At 34.2% G+C, this 26,598-nt stretch overlaps 1 protein-coding gene across 2 annotated transcripts in view; it reads right to left on the bottom strand.

Annotated features, from left to right (window-relative positions):
• LOC149555106 (DEA(D/H)-box RNA helicase family protein) overlaps positions 1–25,420 on the bottom strand; it is a 144,845-nt gene extending 119,425 nt beyond the window's left edge. For both annotated transcript variants that reach the window (XM_089829110.1, XM_089829109.1), the window contains exons 1-4: positions 24,755–25,420; positions 17,374–17,550; positions 1,135–1,203; positions 910–1,016 (exon numbers count right to left, since the gene is read on the bottom strand). In XM_089829110.1, the coding sequence (XP_089685236.1) occupies positions 910–1,016; positions 1,135–1,203; positions 17,374–17,550; positions 24,755–25,195 (794 nt within the window). In that variant the 5' untranslated portion in view covers positions 25,196–25,420. The remainder of the gene's footprint in view (positions 1–909; positions 1,017–1,134; positions 1,204–17,373; positions 17,551–24,754) is intronic.
• Between the last annotated feature and the right edge of the window lie 1,178 nt (positions 25,421–26,598).

Raw genomic sequence — 26,598 nt, forward strand, 5'->3', positions numbered from 1 at the left:
TTATAAATATTATATATATTTAATAATGATATAATGATCCAATATAATTATCAATTATAAATAATGATATTATGACAAATAGAATATATTCAAAATATTGAAAAGTTATATTAATTAAATATTATAATTTAACCAATATTATTCATATATCAAAAGTTATACATTAATTTATTGTTTAATACCATATAGAATATTAAAGATAAACAATAACTTTTATAATAAGTGATTAATATAATATATCAAAATAATAGTATATGATAAATTAAATATGATAGATCAAGACATAAGAAAACTAATTATAAGTAAATAAATCTATTATTAATAAAATATAAATAAATCAGGAATATATATAATTAATAAAATCTTTTGATTAAGATGATATACAGAGACTATATGAAATAAGTCTGCAAGAAAGCTTAATGGAGAAATGTTTTAACTAAGTCTCACCATGGGACATTACAAAGTCTGCAACACAGTTATAATGATCACACTAGCCTTAGTGATGGGACTCAATATTAAGATCACTCTTACTTCACTCCGATTAATAATGACTTCAAGTCTACATAAACCATTTTAGAGCTAAAACACTAAGTCACCTCAATGTTAGGTTTTATATTGTTTCTTTAAAAAAGTGTCCATTATACATAAAATAACTAAGAAGTATTCTCTCCTCCAAGATTTCTCGTGTTCTTGGTTGATTTATTTGTTCTCTGTTGATTTTTCCAATATATTAAACATTGTCATTGGCAACAAAACCATTAACTATCCTATGGTCTGATATTAGATTCAATTCCAAATGTTCCAGTTACATCATAACTTTGAGATTGACCAATATTTTTCATTTTCAGTATATTTTAACTTGCCTAAGCAAAATAATGTGTGAGATACTATACAAACAGAATGACATACTGAACAGCCAATTCTCTTGTCGGAGTAAGAATAAGAACTCTTATGGCTGGAATGCGCTTTGGACGAAAAAGTAATCTCTCCAACACTGGTAAGCCAAATGCAGCTGTCTGTGATTGGAAACATAGTAATTGATCAACTATCATCAAAAAGGAAAAGGAAAAGGAAAAAAACCATCATGTTATGGAAGGAAGACAATAATACTATACATATCAAGACCCAACTAACCTTTCCAGACCCTGTGATTGCACTGCCACATATATCACGCCCAGTTAATGCCAGAGGTATACAAGCTGCCTGTGTTTTAGAGTAACAGAAGATTTTAAAGATCAGAAAAAGCTTATAGATATCATCAAGAATTGCGAAATTCTGGAGCCTTGCATTACATTTAAGTTTTTAACAGGTCGTACTTGGAAATGCTATACCATTTAACTAGCAAAATAATGACATGTTATCAACTCAACTTGATCACATGAATAAAAACATGTTCACATCATCACTGCTATATAAACCTGTACTTTGGAAAAGCATATTTATTACAAGCAATGCATACCAGCCAGGCAATGCAACAAAAATGTAACACATAACAATTGACTAAACCAGATTTTATCATATACATTTAAGTAATAAAAAACAATGACCATAATGCATGAAGAAAATATTAGAATTTTTTGTCCAACATGCAAATTGGATGCAACTCTCAAAAATGTCCTTGGGCACTAGATAAAAATACAGATTGCAGGCATGATTAAATTCAAATGACACAATACAAAAATTTATTAAATGCCGTTTTATTTGATTACAACCTTTTAGCATTAAATGCATTTTTCTGACAACTACTCATTGAGAGGCCTCCAATTTACTGGTTACAACCACCCTTTGTAAAAATTATAAAACTAATTTACGACACTTCGGATTGTAGACCAAACAAACCCCCCCGCAAAGCCCCCCCGCCCAATTCAAGGGAGTGAAAAAGATCAATTCAACATGACCAATTACAAAATGTGTCCATATCAAAAAATATTGCAAACTATCAACTAGGCAACTGTATCCTAGTAGCTTAAGCCAGTACACGACAGGAATGGGGATGGATATTGGTATGGTGGTATGGCAATGTTTTCCCTTGGGTATGGAACATTTGGATAAGTGCATGTGCATGTATGCACACAAAAAACTTAAGAAATATGCACAATTGTAAAGGTAGATACATTTAATAGTAATGATACTTCATCATGGTAGTGACAAAGGTAAATATTGAATACGAATTGATGGTTAATATATTTAATATTTATCTTTATCAAATGGCATTTAATAGTACTAAGTATACCTGTCTATGTTCTTGATTCTGGTCTCCACACCTAGAACCCCTAATTGTAATCAAATTTCTTATACGACAAGAGATCCCAATAACCAGCGGGGGGTTGGGAATAGAGGCCAAAATGGATTCGTGGGCCAGCAACATAAGCTGCGCAGGTTGTTAGATGTGAGAAATTCCCAATAATAGGATTGCGAGGGAAATTTTTGATCCAATGCGGGTCAAAAGTAGGGGTTCAAGGGCCCTGCACCCAAAAGAAAAACAAGGAAAATGAGAAAATAGAGAGTGAAGGGAGTAAAATGATCTTTGAATTGGACAAGATGACGCTTTTAGGGACATTTTTAGGGATTTTGATGCAAAAGAAGTCAAAAAATGTATTTTTTTATTAACTTTGGGTGGTCAGCAACTTTGGGTATCATAGGTATAACCCATACATACCATGGGCTTAGTTATCGGTTCAATTCGAAATACGGGTTCAAAGAACTAGTTCACCACTACGGCAAAATTTTGGAAAGGGTTTAGGGTTCATCCATACAAAATTATAATATATACATATTAATGAAGCCTAGAAGCATAGAGTATCATAAATTCATATGATTTAATCATCTAAACAACAAAAACACCATAGGCATAAACTTTAAACAAGTAATCATAGCATCATGAATCAAGATCATACCATCATATATTTCAATTTTCAAGTTCAACATCAAAGAGTAAAATTAAATCATGATCCATGAATCATAACAGCAAGTTCAAGTATCATTTCAAGTTCAAGTTTCAACTAATCATAATGTATAAAATTTTAATATTCATCATATTCATCTTCTTCATCATCTTCTTCTTCTTCTCCTCCTCCACCTCCTCGTTGTAGTAGTCCTTCCGCATTAGTTGACTCAGTAATATAGAGCTAAGGCCAATGGGATCAGTGCCAATGACAATAGTATGGGCATCATAATCTTCTAAGTTTTCAATTGTAAGCCAAGAAGCAAAAACATCCAAGTGCACCAACTTTGCATCTGCATCCCACCTCTCTGTCTACCCTTCTTTGTATTCTTTAGTCTTGTGCAAGAGGAGACGCAAGTTGTAATGCACAAATACCAAGTTCTCCACTCTTTTTGACTGCAACTATTGCGCTTCACTGAATAGATGAAAGAATATGTGCTCCAATTTCTCTCTGAAGAGGAATGAACTAGAAATCTATGAAGACATGACATGTAAACAATTAAAATAAAATTTAAATTATGTATCTTGAATCTTAGAATTTCTAGAAATTTATGTAGAAATTCACCCGGGTTCGAACCAAATTCAATCTGGGAAGCTGAAATTCACCCAAGTTCAAATTCTTTGACTATGGGTTTGAACCAGCCCCAAGAAAATTGAACCCTGTTCGAACTTGGGCTGAACTGGACCAGTATTTCGAACTGGTTTGAACCAAGGCAGGGTTCTAGGGGCAAAACTACGAACCTGGGTAACTATGACCATGGGCATTGGGCATATCCGAGCACCTGGATGCATACCCAAACACAAGTGCATACCCTAGGCCTACCCAAGTGTACCCCCAAGCAAACCCATATGCAATTACAGGGGTGGGAGGCATCAAGGGTGTACCCAATAACATAGTTGTAAAGCTCGCACTTACCAAGTACCGAAAATGGGACTCGGCAAAAATGCAGCAGATTACTTAGTAACTTGAAATTTGCTTAATTTTCATTAGAACCCTTTTTTGTTTTGCAAAATTCAATGAGGGGATGCATCCAATGAGTCAATAAATGACAACATAAAGAAGCAAGCTGAGTATAGTTATATGTGCTTGATTTTAATATAGATTGGGTACAAAATGCCATTCTCAAATGGAATGTTGATGGCTAATAGTCTGAAGCTAAATAAAATAGCAAGTTGTTTTTGTAAAACCAATAAATACTACATCAAAACATTTTACATCTTACTCTTCCCAACTCTAGTAAAACTGGAGAGGTAGAATTGGAGGATCTACTCGTAAAAGTTCACTTTGGTTGTGTCCCCTTGCTTCACATGACAAGTTGTAGCTCAGCATCCTTGATGTAGATGTTGCTGGCATTGGCAATGACTCCTCATCATCCTCGACCACGTCATCCCCCTAATGTCATTTACTATTAATCCAAATCTGCCACTCCTGTTCCACTACCTACCTCTACAAATCATAGATGTCATCCTCAATATACAACAAAGGCTGGTCCTATGCTATCCAATCACTATTAGGATCTATATCATCCAAATCGATTGGGCTACCTGATAAGTCCTCTACCTTCCTTTGCACAACCAAAGATTATATTGCACAAAGACAAGGCCATGGAGGCATTTCTGAGCTAACTTATTCTTCTTCTTCATGTGTATGGCCTCGAACAAGCTCCAATTGTGCTCACAGTTGGATGAACTACAAATCTTCACTCCTTGGCACACATCATTGCAAATGACCACAAAATATTAAGAGGGTGCCTTCCAGTGGAGGAGCACAAGAAATCAGCCAAAATAAAATTGGAATAATCTTTTTTTCACCCTAGGCATTATATTTATCTATAGTCGAGGTTTAGGTAAAAAGCTCAACAAGCAATGTTTGTGACTATTGGGCATAAATACTTGTCATGCAAAAAAACTTGCAAGTTTTTAAAACTCTTCAATATTTTGGCAAGTGTTTCAACTATATCTGGTAACTTAGCCTAGTACTGATCAGCCTGTGTTAATAAATCTAGTGCCCTAGGTCAATGCCTTTCCCTCAGTCAACTAACATGACCATTCTAATGGAAGCATTCCTCGTTTCACATCAGCCTCTAACCTTTCTTCTTATGCATGTATCTAATGCCTAAAACAAATGACCTTATAAAACTGTTGGACCGATCTAGCAAACCTTCCTCCCTATCAAACAAATGACCCAGTTATAAAATCACAAAACTATTAAATATCTTGACAAACCAAAACTAAATTCTAAAGCAATAAAAAGGCTACAATACATTTGCACTGACTTGTGATCAAACTTGTTACAAAACCAACACAGCCAATCGTAGAGGCATCAACAAGCTAAAGACAATCAGATACACTAGAATCTTGAGATACACGATGCTATCGACCATGTGGCAAGGCTAACATCAAATCATGGTGTAATTCATATGTTGAGAGGCAGCATATTAAACTAGTACAGATATCTTAAATAAATCTATCTAAACAAATGCCAATAGATATCTACTACAAAATAATTATAATTTAATTTACTACATCTAAATTTATTTATATTCTCTTTATCTTCATTTATCTAGTTTTTTACTAACTTAAGCTTTTTATTTTAATTTCCTAAAAAATGGATGATTTATATCTCCAAATATTATAATTTAAACAGATATTTTATGTGGTATTCATTAAATTGTTTTTAAAAGTATATTGTATTTATAATAAGATTTAAATTTTTGAAATGTAGATGGTTGTCAAATTTAATCTAAAAGAATAAAAGTTAACATTAACATGCTCACATCATCCCACTCCCCCATTCTGCCATTGTAGAATGCCTATCGGCATTAATGATATTATCATCACAACCCAATCACAGATGCAGCAGCACACCGGAGATGATTGGATCCTCTACAATTTTGAGGCACATGACGTTATTGACCAAGTGGCAAGACTGACATCAAATAATGGTGCAATTCATATATCAAGCAGCAGCGCATGAAACGATATTAAATTTACCTGACTTAACGCCATGTCCAAACTCGGATGTGCCTGAGTGCTAAGGTTACCCAAGTTTGTCAGTTTTCAGGGGGAAAAAATGACTTAGATCACAAACAATATACTTATATGGGTGTTGGGCATGACTGAACATGCACCCATACAAGAATGAACTGCACAGAAACAAACCTTGTTTCATTTTCCAACCACTTATTTCTCCTTATAGTCCTAAAAAGAACTTACAATAATTCAAATCTCTTGTTCCTCCAAGAAAAAGAATGATTTATCTACACAATGATGGACACCTTTTACAATAATGGTAACTGCCCACTCCGAGCTTTTCAAAATAGCACACATCACTTTAAGTCTCTAGTATTAGCGTTTTACTTTATGTCAAACATCAATGTTACCAGGTTTGCCTGGGTCTAGGGATAATGCAAGGGTTTATCCTGATTCCTGACCAGGACATGTCCCAGCCTCCCAGGTATGCCATAAGTGTACCCAGGTTTTTCAGGCAAGGAAACCAACCCCTTTTTCTAAACCATCATTTTTGTTTAATTGAGTATCAGGAAGAAATTCAATTCACAAATCTTCAATATATTTAGCATTTTCTGAAAAATGTGATCCATTCTTGCTCCTTGCTTGGACAATCCTTACAGTCAACTGGCACTGTGTTAGGGAATCAATCCAGCTGTATGTTTTTGCATACCAGTTGATCAGAACCAATCTTTACTGGTTGTGAAACAGACCTGAGATTCACCATCCAAGAATCGCATACTGTAGAGAAACCAAATTAACAATGCCCTCTCCATAATTTTATTTGTTCATATATATATATATATATATATATATATATATGCACTCTCCTAATTTTATTTGTTACTGTTTACCAAATAAAATTGGGGGGGTGCATAAAACACAACCTGCACTAGACCTCCCTGGTTTACCTCTTAAAGCACCATCAGTATTCAACTTAAAACTCATCCTTTGAAGAGGTATTGATTTGGATTCATCCTCGGATCTTTTGGGTGCTTAACCTCTGAAGTGTCATCAATGAGAGAATATAAAATATAAAAATATTATGTTTATAACATATATTATTATGATAAGTATATAGTAATAATATTTTATGCATAAATTTAAAGTAATATACTGTAAATATTGTATTTTTATGTGAATAATAATGTGATGGCTGATGCTTTGTCTAGGAAACCTCATTTACATTCTATCTCTGATATATCTGCTGATTGGAGGTTGTTAATGATAGCTTAGTATGTCAAAAACCCATTTGCCAACAATATTGCACAAGGCAATGTACAAGATGACAGGTTGAAAATAGCTGATGACGTGATTCTTTACAAAGGACAAGTTTACATCACACCCAAGCCAAAAGTGAAAGCTTGCCATGATACCCCACTTGCAGAACATTCAGGTTCCTACAAAACAAATAAACAAGTGAGGAAAAGTTTTGCTTGGAAAGGATTGAAAAAAGGATGTAATGCAGCATGTGGGCAACACAAAGAATGTCAACAAAATAAGGAGAAGCATGTGTTCCCAGCAGGACTATTCCAGCCTCCGCCCGTCCCAGATCAGCTATGGGAGAGCATATCTATGGAGTTCATCACAGGTATGTAAAGGGTCCAAGGTAAGGATTGTTTATATGTACTGGTGTATAGGCTCACAAATATGCATAGTTTCATGTGATACCATCACATTTTGAACCACCACAAGTGGTAGATCTGTTTTTTAAAGAAATATTCAGACTTCGAGGGATACGAAAAACAATTGTAAATCATAGGGATAGCAAGTTCCATAGTCTGTTGTACCAAGAGCTATTCCATCTGACGGACAAAATTGATGCATAAGACCAGCTACCATCTACAGACAGACAAGCCAAGTGAAATAGTAAACAAGTGGATTGAGGATTACTTAAGGAACTAAGTTAAAAGTCAACATACAACGTGGATCAAGTGGTTGCATTTGGGTCAGTGTTGTTACAACACCACTCATCATATGTCGATGGGTCTGTCACCTTTCAAGGCACTCTACAGCTCTGATGCAACTTTCTTTGTGGATTTGATTTTTACCAACAGTAGAGTTTCTAGTGCTAAAGATGTGAAACCAAGCAGGAGTATTATGGTGATTTTCAAGAACTTGCAAGATGGTTGGAACCAACAAAGACTATATGCTGACAGGTAAAAAACTGAAAAGACATTTGACGTGGGTGAATTGTGCTCTTCAGGTTGCAGCCTTATAGACAGTCATCCATTAAGGGAATAGAAGAAAAGTTGAAGCCATGCTTCTATGGTCTTTATCGAGTAGTAAGAAAGGTGGGACAAGTCACTTATGACTTGGAATTACCACCCAACAGCAGAATACACAATACCTTCCATGCTTCATGCCTTGAGGAGGCCCTTGGAACTATCACCACTTGATTATGAGGAAAAGTTAAATGAATTGGAGACAATCCTAAATGTGAGAGAAAAGATGCTGAGAAACAAGGTGATATCTGAACACTGGAGAAATTGAAGGGACAGACACCTCAATATCTTTGAACCACTGATAGAGAATTTTGAACAGCCCGATCTGAATTTCTGAATTTGCTTAAGGCCAAACAATTAGAGGATGGGAGGACTTTTGTGATCCCAATCTAATTTAAGGCATATTTTATAGTACCTTTCCACGTGAGTTTTCCTTTTAAAAAACTTAATAAATTGGAAATTTTAAATAAATGTGATTATTGATAATTCCGTAATATTTTTTTAAGTTGGTAGTTAAGTTATTTTATTGTTCTTTTTATTTTTTTGTCTTTTTAAGAGCGGACTTGAGGTCAGCTACCCTCCTCCAGTGTAAAAGCCTATATAAGAATCCATTATATTAAGAGATAGCATGCAGAAAATAATTGAGATTGGCCTCTGAGCACGCAGGAAAATGATACCACACACTCAGAACCCAGAGAGGTAGGAAGAGCCCTATTTCAGTTAGCAAGTTCATCTTTCACACCCAGATAAATCTGAACTATGATTTAGTCTCTTCCAGCAGCAAGTTGACAGTAAGTTCAGATTTAGTTCCTTCCTGCAGAAAATTGACAGTAAAGTAAAGAAGACTGGTGCACATCTCAGGCAGTAAATAGCCCAAGACAGATAATGACAGCAGTGCCATTTCTAGGGCAGATTTGCAGTGCACCATGCTTCAGATCGGGCGTCCACATTAGGTTTGCACCATATGCACCTGGCTGGAAACGATAGCTCTTTTTGCCAGAAGATCTCCAACGCCTGCCAATTACTAGAATAACATTTTTATTATTTATTATTTAATGTCTATATTGTAACTTATGTAAATAATAGATTGTTTCTATTTAAGTTTTAACAAATACTTCATTATAGAAACATTTGTTTTGTAATCCTTCAACTGGTCATTTGATCATTCCATTTGATTCATTAAATTATTTTACCATAACACAGTATCAAAGCTGTAAATCAAAAATTTGTTTTTTCCTATAAAAAATTGGATGAGTTCTTTTAGGTTTTGGGAAAATGAATTTTAAGATTTTGTGTGTAGGATTCCCTAGCTCTTTTCTTCGTGACCAACTTCTTAAGACCTGACTGAGTTTATTCTTGCTTATTAAGTTTTTTCCTTCTTACGTGCATTTGAGGGTTTTATCGTCATTTTGTCTGTTACACAAAAACGTGTTCCCTGTCCCTAGGGAGCTCATTTCCATCCCCAAAACATTTCAGGAACAGTGGGATGAAAAGAAAACGTCCCTTAGCCATCCCCGATTTTAAAAAACAGCAGCAAAGTGTAGGAAATGTCCCCTCACATCTAGGGACACTGAAGCATCCCTGATCCATCCCTGATCCCTCCCCAAAACCCCAAAAAAAAAAGTGTCCCCAAAATATTCAGATGAATTTTGGCATTAAAAATTAAATAAAAACACTTTTATTAATATTATTTTTACCAAATCAACAATTCATGAAAATTAAATTTGTTATTGAAATCATTAAATATGTTTAATCCTCCCCAAGAAACTGTAAGAAATGTCCCATGACATTTGGGGACACTGAAACATCCCTGATCCCTCCATGAAACAAAAAAGCATCCCCAAAATATTCAGATGATTTTTGGCATTAAAATTTAAATAGAAACACTTTTTTAATTCTTTTTACCAAATCAGCAATTCGTGATTAAATATGTTTAAAATTTGATGTATTTAAGCAAAGAAATAATAATATATTAAAATTATAAATATACTATTTAATTTAAGCTTTTTTGTATTCATCATAATAAACATATGTTAAAAAATTAGATTAAATAAAAATGTATTATAATTATAAATTTAATTTGATAGCTTTTAAATATTTAATTATTAGAATAAAAGACAATTCTAGTAATAGTGACTTAGATGATTCATTCCTGTTTTTCAAACATTCATTGGATGATCCATTCCTGCCAAAGGGAGATAGTGACATAGATATAACTGAGCCTTTGGACATTTGCTAGCGAAAATGAAGCTTAGTTTCATAGGTTGTGACTATACCCTGTTATATTTTGATGTTCGAGACTTTTGGATACATGTTTGAGACATTTTGATTTGGATATTTATATTGCTAGACCACAGTTTTGATGTTTGAGACTATTGTTATAATGTTGTTATATTGATTTATACTATTACTACCATCCTTTATGTTGTTATACTACAATTGTAACTTGTGAATCGGTGATTTATTTGCATATTGTTTTGTTAATAATCAATTATTTCCATATCTCTCTTTCCCTCTCTCTATCTACAATATTCACACACAAATTTTTTTAAAATTTGTATGTTGTCGTCCCCTATTTTTTTAATTCTTTAGTAAACATCACGAAAACGGGTCCTCTGTCATTCCCCCATCTTTGTCCCCAAAACATCATGGAGCATAGAATTTTTGCTTGTTCATTGGTCAATAATGCTTCTCTTTGAATTGTTTTTGCTTGACTATAGTTGATCATTATGCAAATTGCGTGTGTTGAATTTCTCATCGAAGACTTTTTAACCTACAACAACCCTATTTGTTTTCTTCAATGACTCATTTGTGACATTTTCAACCCTCACAAAGCCGCCCAAGCTACTAGCCCAAACAACCATATTCTAATTGATTTTTTTCTCTGATCGACTGCTCATGCCTCTTTTCCATCAAATCTATGTTTCCTATCTTTTTTTGGGGCTAGGGTCTTATTCCCGGAATCCTCTATATTTTGTTGATAGCTTCTGATTTTCAGTATTTCTTCTGTAGATCTCGATCTTTCAGCCAGCTAGAGTTTTTGCAAAATCTCCTAAATTTTTGGTCAAAATAAATTTTATCCTACATGTTCTTTATGGGTTTTTTGAGAAGATATATGGTCTTTGTCATAATTTTTTGGATCTGTGGAAATTTTGATCACTGAATTCATACCAACTATACTCCGTACTTCTTGAAGTTTATATCTACATCTATCTTTGTTTTTGCACTAGGACATGTGCCTCGAATACCATAATCAATTTTTTGCCTCTTCTTAATTTCTCATATTTTGTGCCCCGAAAAGCATGCACAATGGAATCTTTGACCAACGTAATGTTGGAAGGCAATCAGCAATTGAACAGCAAAAATTACAACACATGGAAGCAGCAAATGGAGACTATTTTTTAATATTGACGCCTCAATGAGCTTGTTTTGGATAAAGAGACTCATCCTACCGAACCTAAACAAGATCAAGATAAGTTTGACAAGCACAACCAAGAAGCGGTCATGCAAATCAATCTTTCAATTACTTATGATCAGCTAATACAAGTGCTATCTGACAAGATAGCTGCTGAGATTTGGACTATTTTTGAGACATTGAATAAGAGTTGTGTGTTCTTCCTAAAGAACAGCTGTTTTCTATCACGATACATGAGTGTATGTCCTTACAAGAGCATCTAACAAGGATTGAGGATATTTGAGATCAGCTAGAGGCCATTGATTAGAAAGTAAAGCAAGAGGATATGATAGTAATAACCTTAAAGAATCTACCTAAATCCTATGAGCACTTCATTAAAACACTCAATAATACTATGACTAAATTTGACTTTAAGTTTTCAAACTTGTGCAACAAACTTCTGCAGCAAGACCATTGGGAAAAACAATTTGGTAGCAGTGCCACTTCATCCTCCTTAGAGCTAGCCTTCACAAGGAAAATCCTTTCTGAAGGATAAAGGCAAATCTCAATCAGTTCGGCAAAAAGGTTGCAATCAACCCCTGGAAAGCTCAAAGATGAATGCCACAAATTTGGTCACTTGATAAACGACTATCGAAATCGGATTGCTTCTAAACAAGGAAAGTTGGGAGGATCTCGACTGAAAGCTAATGTCGTAAAGAACTCTGAGGAAAAAGAATCAACATTTTATGCTTTCATGGTGAAACACCCAACAGATTATGCTTGGTACATAGACTTTGGTGCTTCTCGACACTTTACTCATTGGCATGATTGGTTCAAAGACTTCTTACCTTTCATTGATTTAGTCATTTTTGGAGGAGTATATTGTTGTTGGCAAGGGCAACCTACAGATACAGTTTGGTGGGAGGAATCTCATGTTCCTCAATGTACATTACAAAACTAGTATGGAACTCAATTTCCTCTCAGTGAGCTAGATTATGTGACATTCTCCTTAGCTTGATGTAATATTCAATTCACACAAGTGTTCAATTGTTGATTGCCTAACTCGCACTATTGTGATTGTTGGCATACAATTGATATTCTTGAGCATGGCTTTGTAGCTCAATCATCCTCTAGCAATCTTTGGCATTGGCAGTATGGCCATCTATACATTCACTATCTTGCTCAGCTTGTTCAAGAGGATCTAATTCTTGGCTTACCTGAGATTCGTTCTTAGCATCACCGAGCTTGCGGAGCTTGTTACGCTCGAAAGAAGTACATGACACCATTCAAGGATGGTGACACATGGCGAGCCTCAAAGGTATTGCAGTTGGTTCATATTAATGAATGTGATCCAATAAATATACCTTATATTACTGGTTCTAGGTATTTCTTTTTTTTTTAAGATTTAATCATAAAATTTCGTTGTACTTTCTTAGACAGAAATCAAATGTTTTTATTGTATGCCTTAGTAGAAAAAGAGATTGGCTATCTCATAGTCACTCTTAGGTCAAATTGTTGGGGGGGGGGGGGAATTTTCTTCTAATGTTTTCTCCAACTTTTGCGATGCACACAACATCAAATGCCAATTACTACACTTTACACTCCTAAACAAAATGGCATTGTTGAACATTAAAACCACACTATAACTAAAATAGCTAGGTCAATGATGGAACACACAAGTGTTTGTAAGAAATTTTGAGCAAAAACAATATTCACTATAGTCTATCTCCTTAATCGGTATCTTACACAGGTTGTTAAGGGGAAAACTCCAAGAAAAAAGACTAAACTGGCCGCATACCTAGTATCGGTCATCTGAAAGTTTTTGGTTCTTTAGCATATGTTTGGATTCCAAAAGCCAAGTGCTCCAACAATGATTCCAAGAGTTAGAAGCTTATGTTCATAGGGTACAGTAACAACCACAAGGCTTACCCGTTGATTGATAATAACACTAATCATCTAATCTTTAGTCCTGATGTTGTTTTTTATGAAGAATGAAAACTATTTCAACTTTCCTCATCAATGCAAAATTCTTAGGATCAACATTTGAAGGTTGTTGATTTGGGTGTCCAACTTTCATTTAGTTCATATGATGGAAGAGATGATGTAGACTATGAGTTTCATGTGAACTATTTGAATTTCTCGGTGATGTTCCTCCTATTGAACCTGATCCAAATCTTATTATTCCTCCTACCTCTAATGATGGTTCTATTAGAATATTATACTATTTCTTTAATGGTCATCTTAGTTAGTCTTTAGTTTATTAGGTAGTTTCTATTTGTCTTTAGTTCATGATTGTTTCTTTTAGAATCATCGTCTTTGTAAAACTATATAAGGTGCTTTTGTCTCCTTTGATAAAAAAACTACAACAATATCAATTTACCATAACATGGTATCAGAGCAAGTCGATGGGATTTCATAAAATTTGGCAGATTTTTTAAGGAAAATTCAAGCCTCTTCTAGTTTCTAGAAAAAAAAAATTTCGATTTTTTGAAATAAAAATTGTTTGAGGTAATTTACGAAACTTTTGCAATTCATCTTCGACAATTTTTGCTGGAAATCGCAAGCCTGGTTAAGGGTTTTGATCCCACGATTTCTTGGTTGCAGTAAAAGTTTATGATTTTTTAGGTTTGCATGTACTTGGATGTGCTTGCACGTTGCTTGCATGTGCCGGTTTACCATGCGATGTCTCGTGTTTTGCCACCCTTAAAAATTATGGCAGGTTTCCATTTTTTTCCCCCTTAAAAAAATTGGATTCTGTCATTTGCAAAGTTGCATGGGATAACTATGTGGGTTTATAATTTTTTCCTCGAAATTATCTAGTGGGTTTATAATTTTCTCCTCAAAAATTGTTTGGTGGGTTTATAATTTTTTTCTCAAAAAATATCTATTGGGCTTTACCATTTTTCCTAAAAAAATGAAGCTTTGCATTCTTTAATCCGTGTCTCAAATTTTGATGTTTGATTTTGATTGATTTTTCACCTCAAAAATCATGTTGGATTTTGATCAATTTTTCACCTCAAAATTTATGTTGGGTTTTCATCGATTTCTATCCTAAAACATTGTGGCTTTTTGCAATATTCTTTGGAGCATCATGCTCACATGCAAGGTTTGGAGGGTTTGACGATATTTCCTCAAAATCGTGCTAGTTTTTCTCAATGTTTGTCACTATCTCCAAGGAAGAGCAACTTTGCTATCCAACATCAGGTTGGATATTTTGTGATAATTTCTGGTTAGATGTTTTACTAATCCTAAGAGAGTTAGTGGCAAACTTATCTTGCTAGCAGAGTCAATTGCAAACTCTTGTCTTTTGTTGCAAACCCTTCTAAAGAAGGGGGCACCCTTATTTGTTCATTTTTGGGCGGATTTTGGCTTCTTGGTCATTTACATTTTGCAACTCCAGCAGCAACAAAATGTTTTGAAATATTTGTGACCAAACAACGTCAATTAGACAATGACCATTAAGGGAGGGTATTATAATATTATAATGTTTCTTTAATGGTCATCTTAGTTAGTCTTTAGTTTATTAAGAAGTTTCTATTTCCATCTTTAGTTCATGATTGTTTGCTCTAGAAACATCATCTTTGTAAAACAATATTTAAGGAGCTTTCATCTCCTTTGTTCAATAAAAAAACTACCAGCAACATCAATTTTCCATAAACAGGTTCTTCTACTCTTCAGCCTAAATGGTGGGCTAATACAATTCGTTGTCTCCATTCTAATCAGCGCATCGAGGGTAGATCTTCCAGAAACAAGAGTAAGCAGCAAAATATAGTCAACTTTGCTCTCATGGCCAACATTCAATATATATTTGAGCCTAAAACAAATACTGAGGCTAGAGGGATTCTTGAGTGAGAGAAGGCTATGGAAGTTTAACATCAGTCTTCTGAAGAATAACACGGGTTATTTCCGACCTTCCTCCAGGGAAGAAGCCCATTAGCCGCAAATGGGTGTATAAAGCTAGAACAAAGACGATGGCATCCATGACAAGTACAAAGCTCATCTCATTTTTCGGGGGTTCTCACAGAAATAGGCATTGACTGTGACGAGACCTTTACTCCTATAATATAGCCAAAACGAGTAGCGTATGGTTAGTCCCTGCCTTAACTTCTCAATATGGTTGAAAAGTCCATCAGATGGATGTTAAGAGTACTTTTTCAATGGTTTGTAGCAAGAAGAAGTCTAGATGATGCAGCCTCCTAGTTTCAAAGTTGCTGAAAAGGAAAGTCAAGTGAGCAAACTGGTGAAAGCACTCTATGGCCTAAAGCAAGCTCCTTAAGCTTGGTACAGCACAATTGACTTTGGCACTTGTGACCTCATTTGGAAGTTGGTTGAAGATGGATCAGTTCAGTTGCTATATATTCCGACTACGGATCAGACTGTAGATATTGTCACCAAGTCTTTGAGCCCAGACAAGTTTATAAAATTTAGCGGACAACTTGGAGTAGTTGATAGATTGGCCATTAAGGGGGCTGGTATTAGAATAATGTCTTTATTATTTATTATTTAATGGTCAATATTCTAACTTATAGTAAATATTAGGTTGTTTCTATTTTACAAAAGTTTCATTATAGAAAAATCTGTTTTGTAATCCTTTAAATGGTCATTTGAACATTCCATTTAATTCATTCAATTATTTTACCACAACACCAATAAGAGGTGCTGAAGTTGGATCAACAGGACATCAGAATTAGGAAAACTCAAGTCTGAATAATACGGGGAGCTCATGGAAGGAGTAGTCAGGCATAGCAGGGTTAGTGGAGGAACCTGACTGAGTTGTAAGATAAATATCAGGCGAAGACCATACTGAGTTGTAAGATAAATATCAGGCAAAGACCATAAGCAACCAAGGCTAGTAGCTGAAAGCTTTCATCTCTCAAATACAGCTAAAAAGAATCTGTATTTTTAGGAATTTACTGTTCCTGTTGATTGTAAACTTCTGAAAATTTGGCTAATGAATGCAAAAGCTATCTGATTCCTGTTTAAATTATTCTCTTGTAATATTTTTTTGAAAAAGATTAAGATGGTTTTCTGGCTGCATAGTGTTTAAAGTGTTTAACATCTTCCAGTAATTTTGGATATGGCATGGATATCATCATTCATGACAATGTTGTATCTACACGAAAAGGGCACTGTTACAAAAAATATATTTTTGGTGTACAGCTACACACAATATCCAAGCCATATCTCAGCTGTATCATGTCCACATCCATATCTGGTACAACAGAGAGGGGGCTGGCATATCATTTAACCTTGCTATTATCTCGACCTCAATTTAAATAGGGAAGAGAATTTTCTAAAACAATCTTTAAAATGAATATGAAATGTCTGTCTAGTTAGCCAATTTCATATCTCTAATAATTTGGCATACTTCAGCATACATGATAAATTTTGCCACAACTTCTCCCATTTCTGTGTATGGTATTATATTGCTGCATAGTTTTTTAATTACATCTTGTTTATTTATTGCACCCTTTGTAACCAAAAAATGGAAACGTGTACAGAAACAGAAAGGGCAAATTCCCCAGTGACCTTCAAGAAACAAAGAAGCGCAAGAATGTCTGTGCAAAAAGTATAATATATTTGCATTGCCAAGAATTTCTGTACAAAAAGAACAAAATACTTGCATAAAGAACTAAGTTTTTGTGCAAAGAATGACTGAAAACCCTGAAAATACCTTGGAAGATCTAAAAACTATCAAGAAATGTCAAATAATGACTACGGCAAATTTTTCAGGTGCAATGGCAGGTAGCACATCAACACATGCAAACACACTTAAAAAATGCTATGAGGTCGTTCAAAACCTGAATCGGAGTGGGCTTTTGATAGCCCAAACTTTCGCATGCCCTCAATAATGGACGTGAAAGATTCAATTCAACAAATGAATTTGCACTAAAAGAAGCCCCTTCTGACGACGCAAAAAAATCATTCGAGCCTTTCTTATGACTTCCAGTTTCTGTAGCTTTAGTTTCAACATTCTCCTGACATGAAAAAGAAATAAAATTCAGCAAATTTATCCTCAATTAAAAGCTTTTGTAGTAGATGAAAAAATAATCAGCACATTTCCAGAGAAAAAAAAAAGATTTACAACTGGGCAATCATTCAAAGTAATCAAGACCTTCCTCTGAATTTCAAGTTATCAAATTGAACTATTTTGTGCACAATTACAAAATAGTTAAAAACATTACATAAAAGGAAACAAAGCCAGAACACAAGAAAGAACTTTAAGGAGAGAAAATGTTTCTAGTATGTAATAATGAAAGGGAAACAATTACTTCAAAGAAAAGCAACAAAATAAACCTAATACAAGTGTGACATATGTTAATATTTTGCCAAAAAATAAAGATAAACAACAACCAAAATAAGAACTTTAAGACACAAAGAGAGACACAACAATTTATCCTGGGAAACCACTCCAGCTTAAGGGATAAAACCCAGCCACACCAAAAAATATCTCTTTCATTAATACAAGAAGTTTGAGTACAATGTTTTCAACTGAATACATGCTTATCATACAAAGCAATCATATATGCATCAAATTGAGAGACTCTTCATACATAACCGAAAGTCTCTTCATGCTTCCAAATGCATGTCGCATGTCTCTTCATATAATAAAATGTCAGATATTTAGGATCTGACACCTAGCACACCTTGAATGCCATGTTGCGCTCACTTGGTTATACGAAAGATACAAATGAATATGCCAGAAATATCATAATAAATCTCTTCTCTAGAAATATCAGAGCTAAAGATCTCTATGGCAGCTATAATCTTCAACAACATAAACCCCAACTCTATAATGAATTAAGTGAACATGAAATGTATACATTGTTTGAGAAAATAAAATAAAAGCATAAGATGTTCTTACTACTAAAACAAGTAAAACCATCAGGTTGGGGACCTAGCTCATTTGGCGAGAGCTTCCTATGGTAAAGCACAAGGTCACAAGGTCTAGTCTACCCCCAGCCCATGTAGTACTGTTGGATGTGTCATGCCAGCATCAACAGTCATGTTAACACATTTACCCGGAACATTGCAATCTATAGGGTGTGTGCTATACTCAATTCTTGCAATCTTAAAGAAAAAACAAATAAGAACACCATTTCTTTTATGTTAAAAATTAACATTATCTCTTAATGGTCATTGTGGAAGCTGAAAATCCACCATTGTCCAACATATAAACTGGTAGTGTATCTACCAAAGAAGCTAAATCCCATCGTCAGTAGAATTTCTCATTTGTCGGACCTCTGAATTACCTGCAAACTTTGTGAAGGACAAAACAATTATACTGGACCCTTCCTAGCATTGATGTGGCTTCACTGTTATGAAAAAATCTATTTATCTGATATATCAAAGTTATCAAGCATATCACAAATGAGGAGGCCACATTATTAATTGAGATTTGCTTATAGTCATTTTTCCCAGCCTCATGAGTTGTCTTTTGAGAAAGATAATTAGCACCCCTTACACCGTTCCTTTAAGCGAGATTCAACCAGGATTCACATTTGGACTAATTTGTAAAATTTTACAAACTTTGGAATTATTGTTTTGAACACATATTCTAATATGGAGTTTGGGCAGATTAAAATACTATATTTGTTAAGTCACCTGACCGGTCTTATGGAGTTTGCAATTAATTTCAATAGCCAAAAATTCTTTTCAATAATACTTGTATAAAAATGATGATTTGTTTTCTGCAAAATTGGGTCTGATATATATATAGTGAGATGAAATCGTAATATGCAATTATATAGGAGACATCAGGATAGATTGACCTATATATATATCCACCATTGTCCAACATATAAACTGGTAGTGTATCTACCAAAGAAGCTAAATGTATATATGTCATCGTCAGTAGAATTTCTCATTTGTCGGATATATATATGTCATCATTGGTAGAATTTCTCATTTGTCGGATATATATATATATATATATATATATATATATATATATATATATATATATGTATGTATGTATGTATGTATATGTATGTATGTATGTATCTATATATGTATGTATGTATGTATGTATCTATATATGTATGTATGTATGTATGTATGTATGTATGCATATATATGTATGCATATATATGTATGTATATATATATATACATACATACATGTATATGTATGTATGTATGTATATATATATGTATGTATGTATCTATGTATGTATGTATGTATGTATATATACATACATACATATATATATACATACATACATACATATACATGTATGTATGTATGTATGTATATATATATATATGTATGTATGTGTATATCCACCATTGTCCAACATATAAACTGGTAGTGTATCTACCAAAGAAGCTAAATGTCATCGTCAGTAGAATTTCTCATTTGTCGGACCTCTGAATTATCTGCAAACTTTGTGAAGGACAAAACAATTATACTGGACCCTTCCTAGCATTGATGTGGCTTCACTGTTACGAAAAAACCTATTTATCTCGCTTATCAAAGTTATCAGGCATATCACAAATGAGGAGGCCACAATATTAATTGAGATTTGCTTATAGTCATTTTTCCCAGCCTCATGAGTTGTCTTTTAAGAAAGATAATTAGCACCCTTATACCATTCCTTTAAGCAAGATTCAACTAGGATTCACATTTGGACTAATTTGTAAAATTTTACAAACTTTGGAATTATTTTTTTGAACGCATATTCTAATATGGAGTTTGGGCAGATTAAAATACTAAGTCCCCTGACCGGTCTTATGGAATTTGCAATTAATTTCAATAGCCAAAAATTCTTTTCAATAATACTTGCATAAAAATGATGATTTGTTTTCTGCAATATTGGGTCTAATATATATATATATATAGTGAGATGAAATCGTAATATGCAATTATATATAGGAGACATCGGGATAGATTGACGTATATATATATATATATATATAGAGAGAGAGAGAGAGAAAGAGTGAGAAAGAGAGAGTTTGTAACTGATTATCTATTTAAGAATATCTAATATCTTTATGGACTTACTAATATTGGTCGATGGTTCTTTTTATTCGTTGATAAACAGGAGATTTTTTCCACAGCGACTCAAATTGTGATATTGCTTTCAGGATTCTAACTGTGTAGCTTATTATTACAACAAATCAAGTGAACATTAAAGGTTTACATTGTTTGAGAAAATAAAATAAAATCATAAGATGTTATTACCACTAAAACAAGTAAGATCATCAGGTTCAGGGCCTAGCTCATTTGGCGAGAGCTTCCTATGGTAAATCATGAGGTCGTGATGTCTACTCTGCCCCCAGCCCATGCAGTACCGGAGGACGTGTCATGCCAGCATCACTAGTCATGTTAAAATGTTTAACCAGCACACTGCAATTTATAGGGGATGTGCTACACCCAATTCCTGTCTTAAAGAAAAAACAAATAAGACTATCATTTATTTTATGCTGAATATTAACATTATCTCTTAGTGGTCATTGTGAAAGCCCACCATTGTCCAACATATAAATGGTAGCTTATCTGCCAGCGCAGCTAAAACCCATTGCCAGTAAGAATTTCTCACTTGTCGAACCTCTGAATTATTTGCTAATTTTGTTAAGGACAAAAAAGTTAATACTGGACCCTTGTTAGCACTGATGTGGTTTCACTGTTTGAAACATATCTCTTTATCTCATATATCAAAGTTATCAAGCATATCACGAATGAGAAGGCCACAATATTAATTGAGATTTGCTTATAATCATTTTTCCCAGCCTCGAGAATTGTCTTTTTAAGAAAGATAATTAGCACCCCGTATACCATTCCTTTAAGCAAGATTCAACCAGGATTCACACTTGGGCTAATTTGTAAAATTTTACAAACTTTGGAATTATTGTTTTGAACGCATATTTTGATATGGAGTTTGAGCAGATTAAAATACTATATTCTATGGCATATTCGGTGGAGCTACTAGGAAAGATTGGTGATTATATTAAGAGATGTGTAATAGATTAAATCAAAAGGTTTATTTAATATTAATAAAGTATTGATTCAAATTTATCACTGGATAAATACTGGACCCGGTACTTGGACAGGAGAAGAACATAATTCACTAATTGCCAAGTATACTGCAACCTTGGCAATAAAATAAAGTGCAATCCGTGAATTCTTGAAGAGACATAACTAAGCTGCTACAGGTCTGGCGCAATTTGGGAGCAAAAAAATGCTACAGGTGGGGACAATTTGGGAGCAACATCAAACCAAGATTAAGGCAAAAGTTTGAAGCCAAGGAGCTTAACCGTAGCTTGAGGTTCTGCATTTATATTCTTCCCTCTATGTGGCCCTTCATTACTCAGGACAGTCGAATTTCATCAGCGTGAGGATTACATGCAGCTCCCTCTATTTTCACATTGGTTCTTTTCAATAAGTTGAAAACCAGGTTCGGCTTGGTATTTTTCAACCTTGTTGAATCTTAACAATGGCCAGAAAATTCCATAGATATTTCTGCCAAAAAAACTGTTTTCAACAAAATCAAGTTATTTTTTGGAATATTTGGCACCGTTCTCAGCATTTCAGAAATTTCAAGAAATAGGATTTTCATAAAGTTTCCACTACTGTTTCAAGAACACCTCAATATATTTGTTATTGCCAATCCATTTGGTACCAATTCCTTGTTTCTTACCACTTGCTTAAAAATCTTATTCTAGAGCCAAACTCATTCCTTACCTAACAGTTTGATCTTCATGTTTTCATAGTTTTCCAATTAACTATTTCCTATTCTTGGCATAATGAAGCCAATATTCCAAATACACTTGCTTTGTGAGACTCTTATGCCTGTAATTGTATGCATTCAGATTATTTGAAATAGTGCAGATTTGGCAACATAAGCCTACTTTGCAAAAATTATTTAGAAGGATGGCAATAGAGAGTCTCCCTGGATTACTAATTCTATTGCAACATTTAGAGGATTATATAGAGCTACTCTTAAAATTAGTGTATTTTCAGCTACCGAACCAAACAAACCTTACTTGTGCAACAGTTTTGGTGACAATAAAGAGATTTTAAATGATAAGCCAACAGTGAGCTATATTTTGCAGTAAAGTGTCAACTGGGAGCTCAAGGTCAATGGCATCCTACACACTACATTTGAGGAACTCGGCAGATTAGTGGGAAGGTTAGAATATCATATTGCAAACTCAGTAATTTGGTCCTTGAAGCATCAATTGCTCATCTATTCCATCACTGTGCAGAATATAAACTGGAAGATATTGAGAAGTGCCTTGAAAAGTATCAAACGATGGGATGATGTTTCATTTGCTTGGAACTATCCAAAAAACCAGAATATCTTAAAAATTATAGGTAATGTCCTGTAGAAGCTCCATCCAGATGAGCATAAGTCCTTTTCCTTATGTTTACAGAATATTTGCCCCTGATTTTGTTATGGACATTGATTTTCAATGTGGTCATGTACACTGTTCCACGAAGCACTATTTCCAGGCATCCATAAGGCATATATCCTACTTTATGACAGCAGATGCTTCCCTAGGTGCATCATCTCTTACACTGCATTTCTTGGTGTGACAATGCAAAAAAGGTATTGGCATGATCAGGCTCCAGGATCTCTTAGCTCCCCTTCAGCAGACCTCCACAAGCTTTCCCTTTCACACATACCAGTTGATACCTCCCAGTATACTTCACTTTCCCTCCCACCCTGCCATCTACATGTTTGACCATGGTCAAACACATCGCAACATCTGTTTTCACACTGAGAAGATGCAACATAGGAGATGACAAAATAAAGGAATTAAGTCAGTATTTATCTTCATCAAGCGGTAGGCATACACATGATAGTTTCTGAACTGTAAATTGTGTTGTCTTCAATCAAAGGTTGATGTAGATTTTGTTTATGGATGCATAAAAATCATTACAACTGCCAACAAGAGGAAAGGATGAGCTCAAGTAGTTAATATATAGGCTTTCATAGCAAAACTTCCACTTTAGATCCTTGAGAGAAATATTAATTGAAAACAAATGGTAAATGATTGAGCTTTTTAAGCAAGAATCCAACTCTGAAACCAAGATCCAATCCTAGACACAACGAAGCCAAAACAAAAGGGACCAAATGAATTTGGTGCAAAAGACAACCCTTAATTATGGCAAGTTGGCAACGAAGCCAAGGATGTGCTGCTTTCGTGGTCAAAGGAGGATCAATTAAAATTTTAAAAACAAAAACACTTCTTTAAAATATCAATCTCCCGAGCATGATTTTAGGGTTCAAATCCCCAAGTTGATATAGTAGCATCCTCCATGAAAAAAGGATGATTGCGTCACATGATCAAAAGATAAGCACATTTCCAGCTAGTTCATTTTAGCTCTCACGAGATGATTATGTTGTTTTTCCTGTCTATTCTGACAACCTCACATTTTAGTTCTCCAAAGGGACGATTAGATTGATCCTCCTTATTCTAAACTAGTTCACTTTCCAATTCCACTCGTTGCTCTGGCCGTTTGTGGACATCATAATTTTGGGATTGTGAGTCTTGTCAACAGTTGCTAAGTCCCTAATCAAGAAAGCCCTTGTGAATGCAGCTGACTCAACTCCCTCAACCATTGAAGATATACCCGAAGCATGAGTACTAGTAAAAGAAAAACTCCAAAGACGAACATAAAACAACTATAACAGCTAGAATCTTCTGATATCGATACCTTGAATATTCAATACTATCTAGTGCCTTCTTGCACCCAAGTGTATCTATGTCATTACCGATTGACAGCACAAAAAACATCCCGTTTGGCTCCTTTGACGTTAGTTTTGCCATGTAGATCAACACTAAAAATAAATCACGTGAAAATAAAGAAGAAGACAAAAGAATCTTTAAGCTGCATAACTCCCCTCTCCTCTGTCCCTCTATTTTAACATATACATTCCTGTTTTGTGGCAGCCAGAAAAGAAAACACAACTGACATCATGAAGGATGTTCGTTTCAAGTCATTTTGATTGAGTATTCACAGCTTAAATTTGTCAAGTTCTTGCCACTCCTTTTTGCACTAGTCTCGAAGTCCAATCAAACCCAAATTAGTTCTGCCGAGTCCAATCCAAGTCTAAGTCTCCATATATTATATAGATTAACTTAATTCTCGGTCTAATTGCATTTTTAAAAACTTAAAATCTATTGAAACAGAAGTAACAAAATTAAGCAAATTTTAGAGGAATAAAATAAAAACCTTGCGGATTTTGGCAGGAGTTTTTGAAGGAACGACAGGTATGTCATCCAGACTTTCGATGTCCGAGCTCTCCTCGTTTTCGTCATCATCATCATTAGCATCATCATTGTCACCCTCCCGTTGAGCTGCCTTCATTGCCTTGACATCCTTTCCATCTTCTTGCGCCATTCCAGGGCCGTTCCTTGAGAACTTTCCTCCTCCTCCTTCTTCCTCTTCATTCTCTTCTTCGTCTTCATCTACATCATTTTCTTCACTTTCATGAGATTTATATAAACGAGAACGGAGCTGAGAGATCTTGTGGTCAATTGAAGTGGTGTTTCTTCTGGCATGCTCATTCGCAACTGTTTCAGAATAGCCTGCGAACTCCCATGGCGATTGGGACTTTGGAGGAAGAACAAAGGGCTCTAAACCCTCGTCTTCGAATACGAAATCCCTGTTCATGTCTGCTCTAATGCCAGCTGCTGCTGCCTTTACGGCACTAGTACTGTGAACTAGGAAGAAAGGTTTATTGGGCTAACTTCGCCCCAATTACTACCTTTCGACCAACTGGTAAAAGCAGCTTCAAGCCGTGCGAGGGTAGGATATGCCAGGAAACCCACTATACTCTGAACCGCGAGAGCCGTCAAAAGGGTTAGAGAGATTATGAGAAAAAGCGTTAAAAAGCATAAACAGCTTTTATTCTATTGGGCGTTTTATCGTAGATAATTTATAAATTATGGAAGATTTGGTTAGGCAATATTATTACTAGTATATCTCAAAATTTAATTCAATTTTTTTTAAAATAAGCTAAGGTATCTAATTTCAAAAGAATTAATATAAATCTATCAAATGAACAAAAAAAAATTATATGAATAAATTATTGTATTTGTTTTAAAATATACTATACTTTGATATTAATACATAGAAGTTACTTTTATGAGACTGAAAAATTCAGCAAATTAAATTTAGAGTCTTGATCTGCCTCATTTAAACTTCCATTTCCTCTCTATAATTTTCACAATTTTTATTATATTTAGTCTACTTTTATTTTATTTTTCTGACATGTAAATGAACGTCAATTTTTTCTAAAATAGAAAATGTTACATTGAAGATTCCTGCCACTGTAGAAAGTCTCTCGACTTAATTATAAACTATAGGATTTAATACTTATAGCAATTAATGCTTAATTTGTTTGTCTAATTAGAACACTTTATTATTCAATTACTTTTTAACTATAAAATTTTCATAAATAATTTAAAACAATATATTTATTGACAATTTGAGTGGTTGTTTTGTGCTAATAGGAATGTAATTTTTTATTTATTTATTTGTTCAATCAAAATAATTTATTATTCAATTACTTTTTGCAACTATAAAGCTTTCATCTATATTATATTTCAAATAGAACTAATAATTTATAAAACATATTTACCTTGTGATGCCCTAAATTTACGTGGCAAACATAACAAAAAAAAATTATTATTTTTTTGTTTGAAGGTGTACTATAGATTTTATGAATGGGTCTATACTTGTTATGAACATTCCATTGAACGATGAGCTGTCTGAATAACAATTTATATTTTCTTCTCGAGGATGTTGGAAATTTATTGATTCGACCACAAAGTTTGGAGATGATAAGGTTAGTTGATGTAACAGAATTGGTTTTGTTTGAAATCTAGACTATAAATTTTCTTATGAGAGGTCACTTGGTTGTCTATCAATGATTTCAAGACTAAGTTATAATGATGTTATGGTCATATGTCTTTCATCTTCTATACTCCAATTAAGACACTTTGTATATGCAAGTGAAGTTGAATTTCTCGTCTTTATGTAATTGCAATGTTTCTAGGGTTTGCGAACACGGA

This window comes from Cupressus sempervirens, chromosome 5 (assembly GCF_028749045.1).
Source record: "Cupressus sempervirens isolate cs-2001-9-10 chromosome 5, ASM2874904v1, whole genome shotgun sequence".
Taxonomy (NCBI): Eukaryota; Viridiplantae; Streptophyta; class Pinopsida; order Cupressales; family Cupressaceae; genus Cupressus; species Cupressus sempervirens.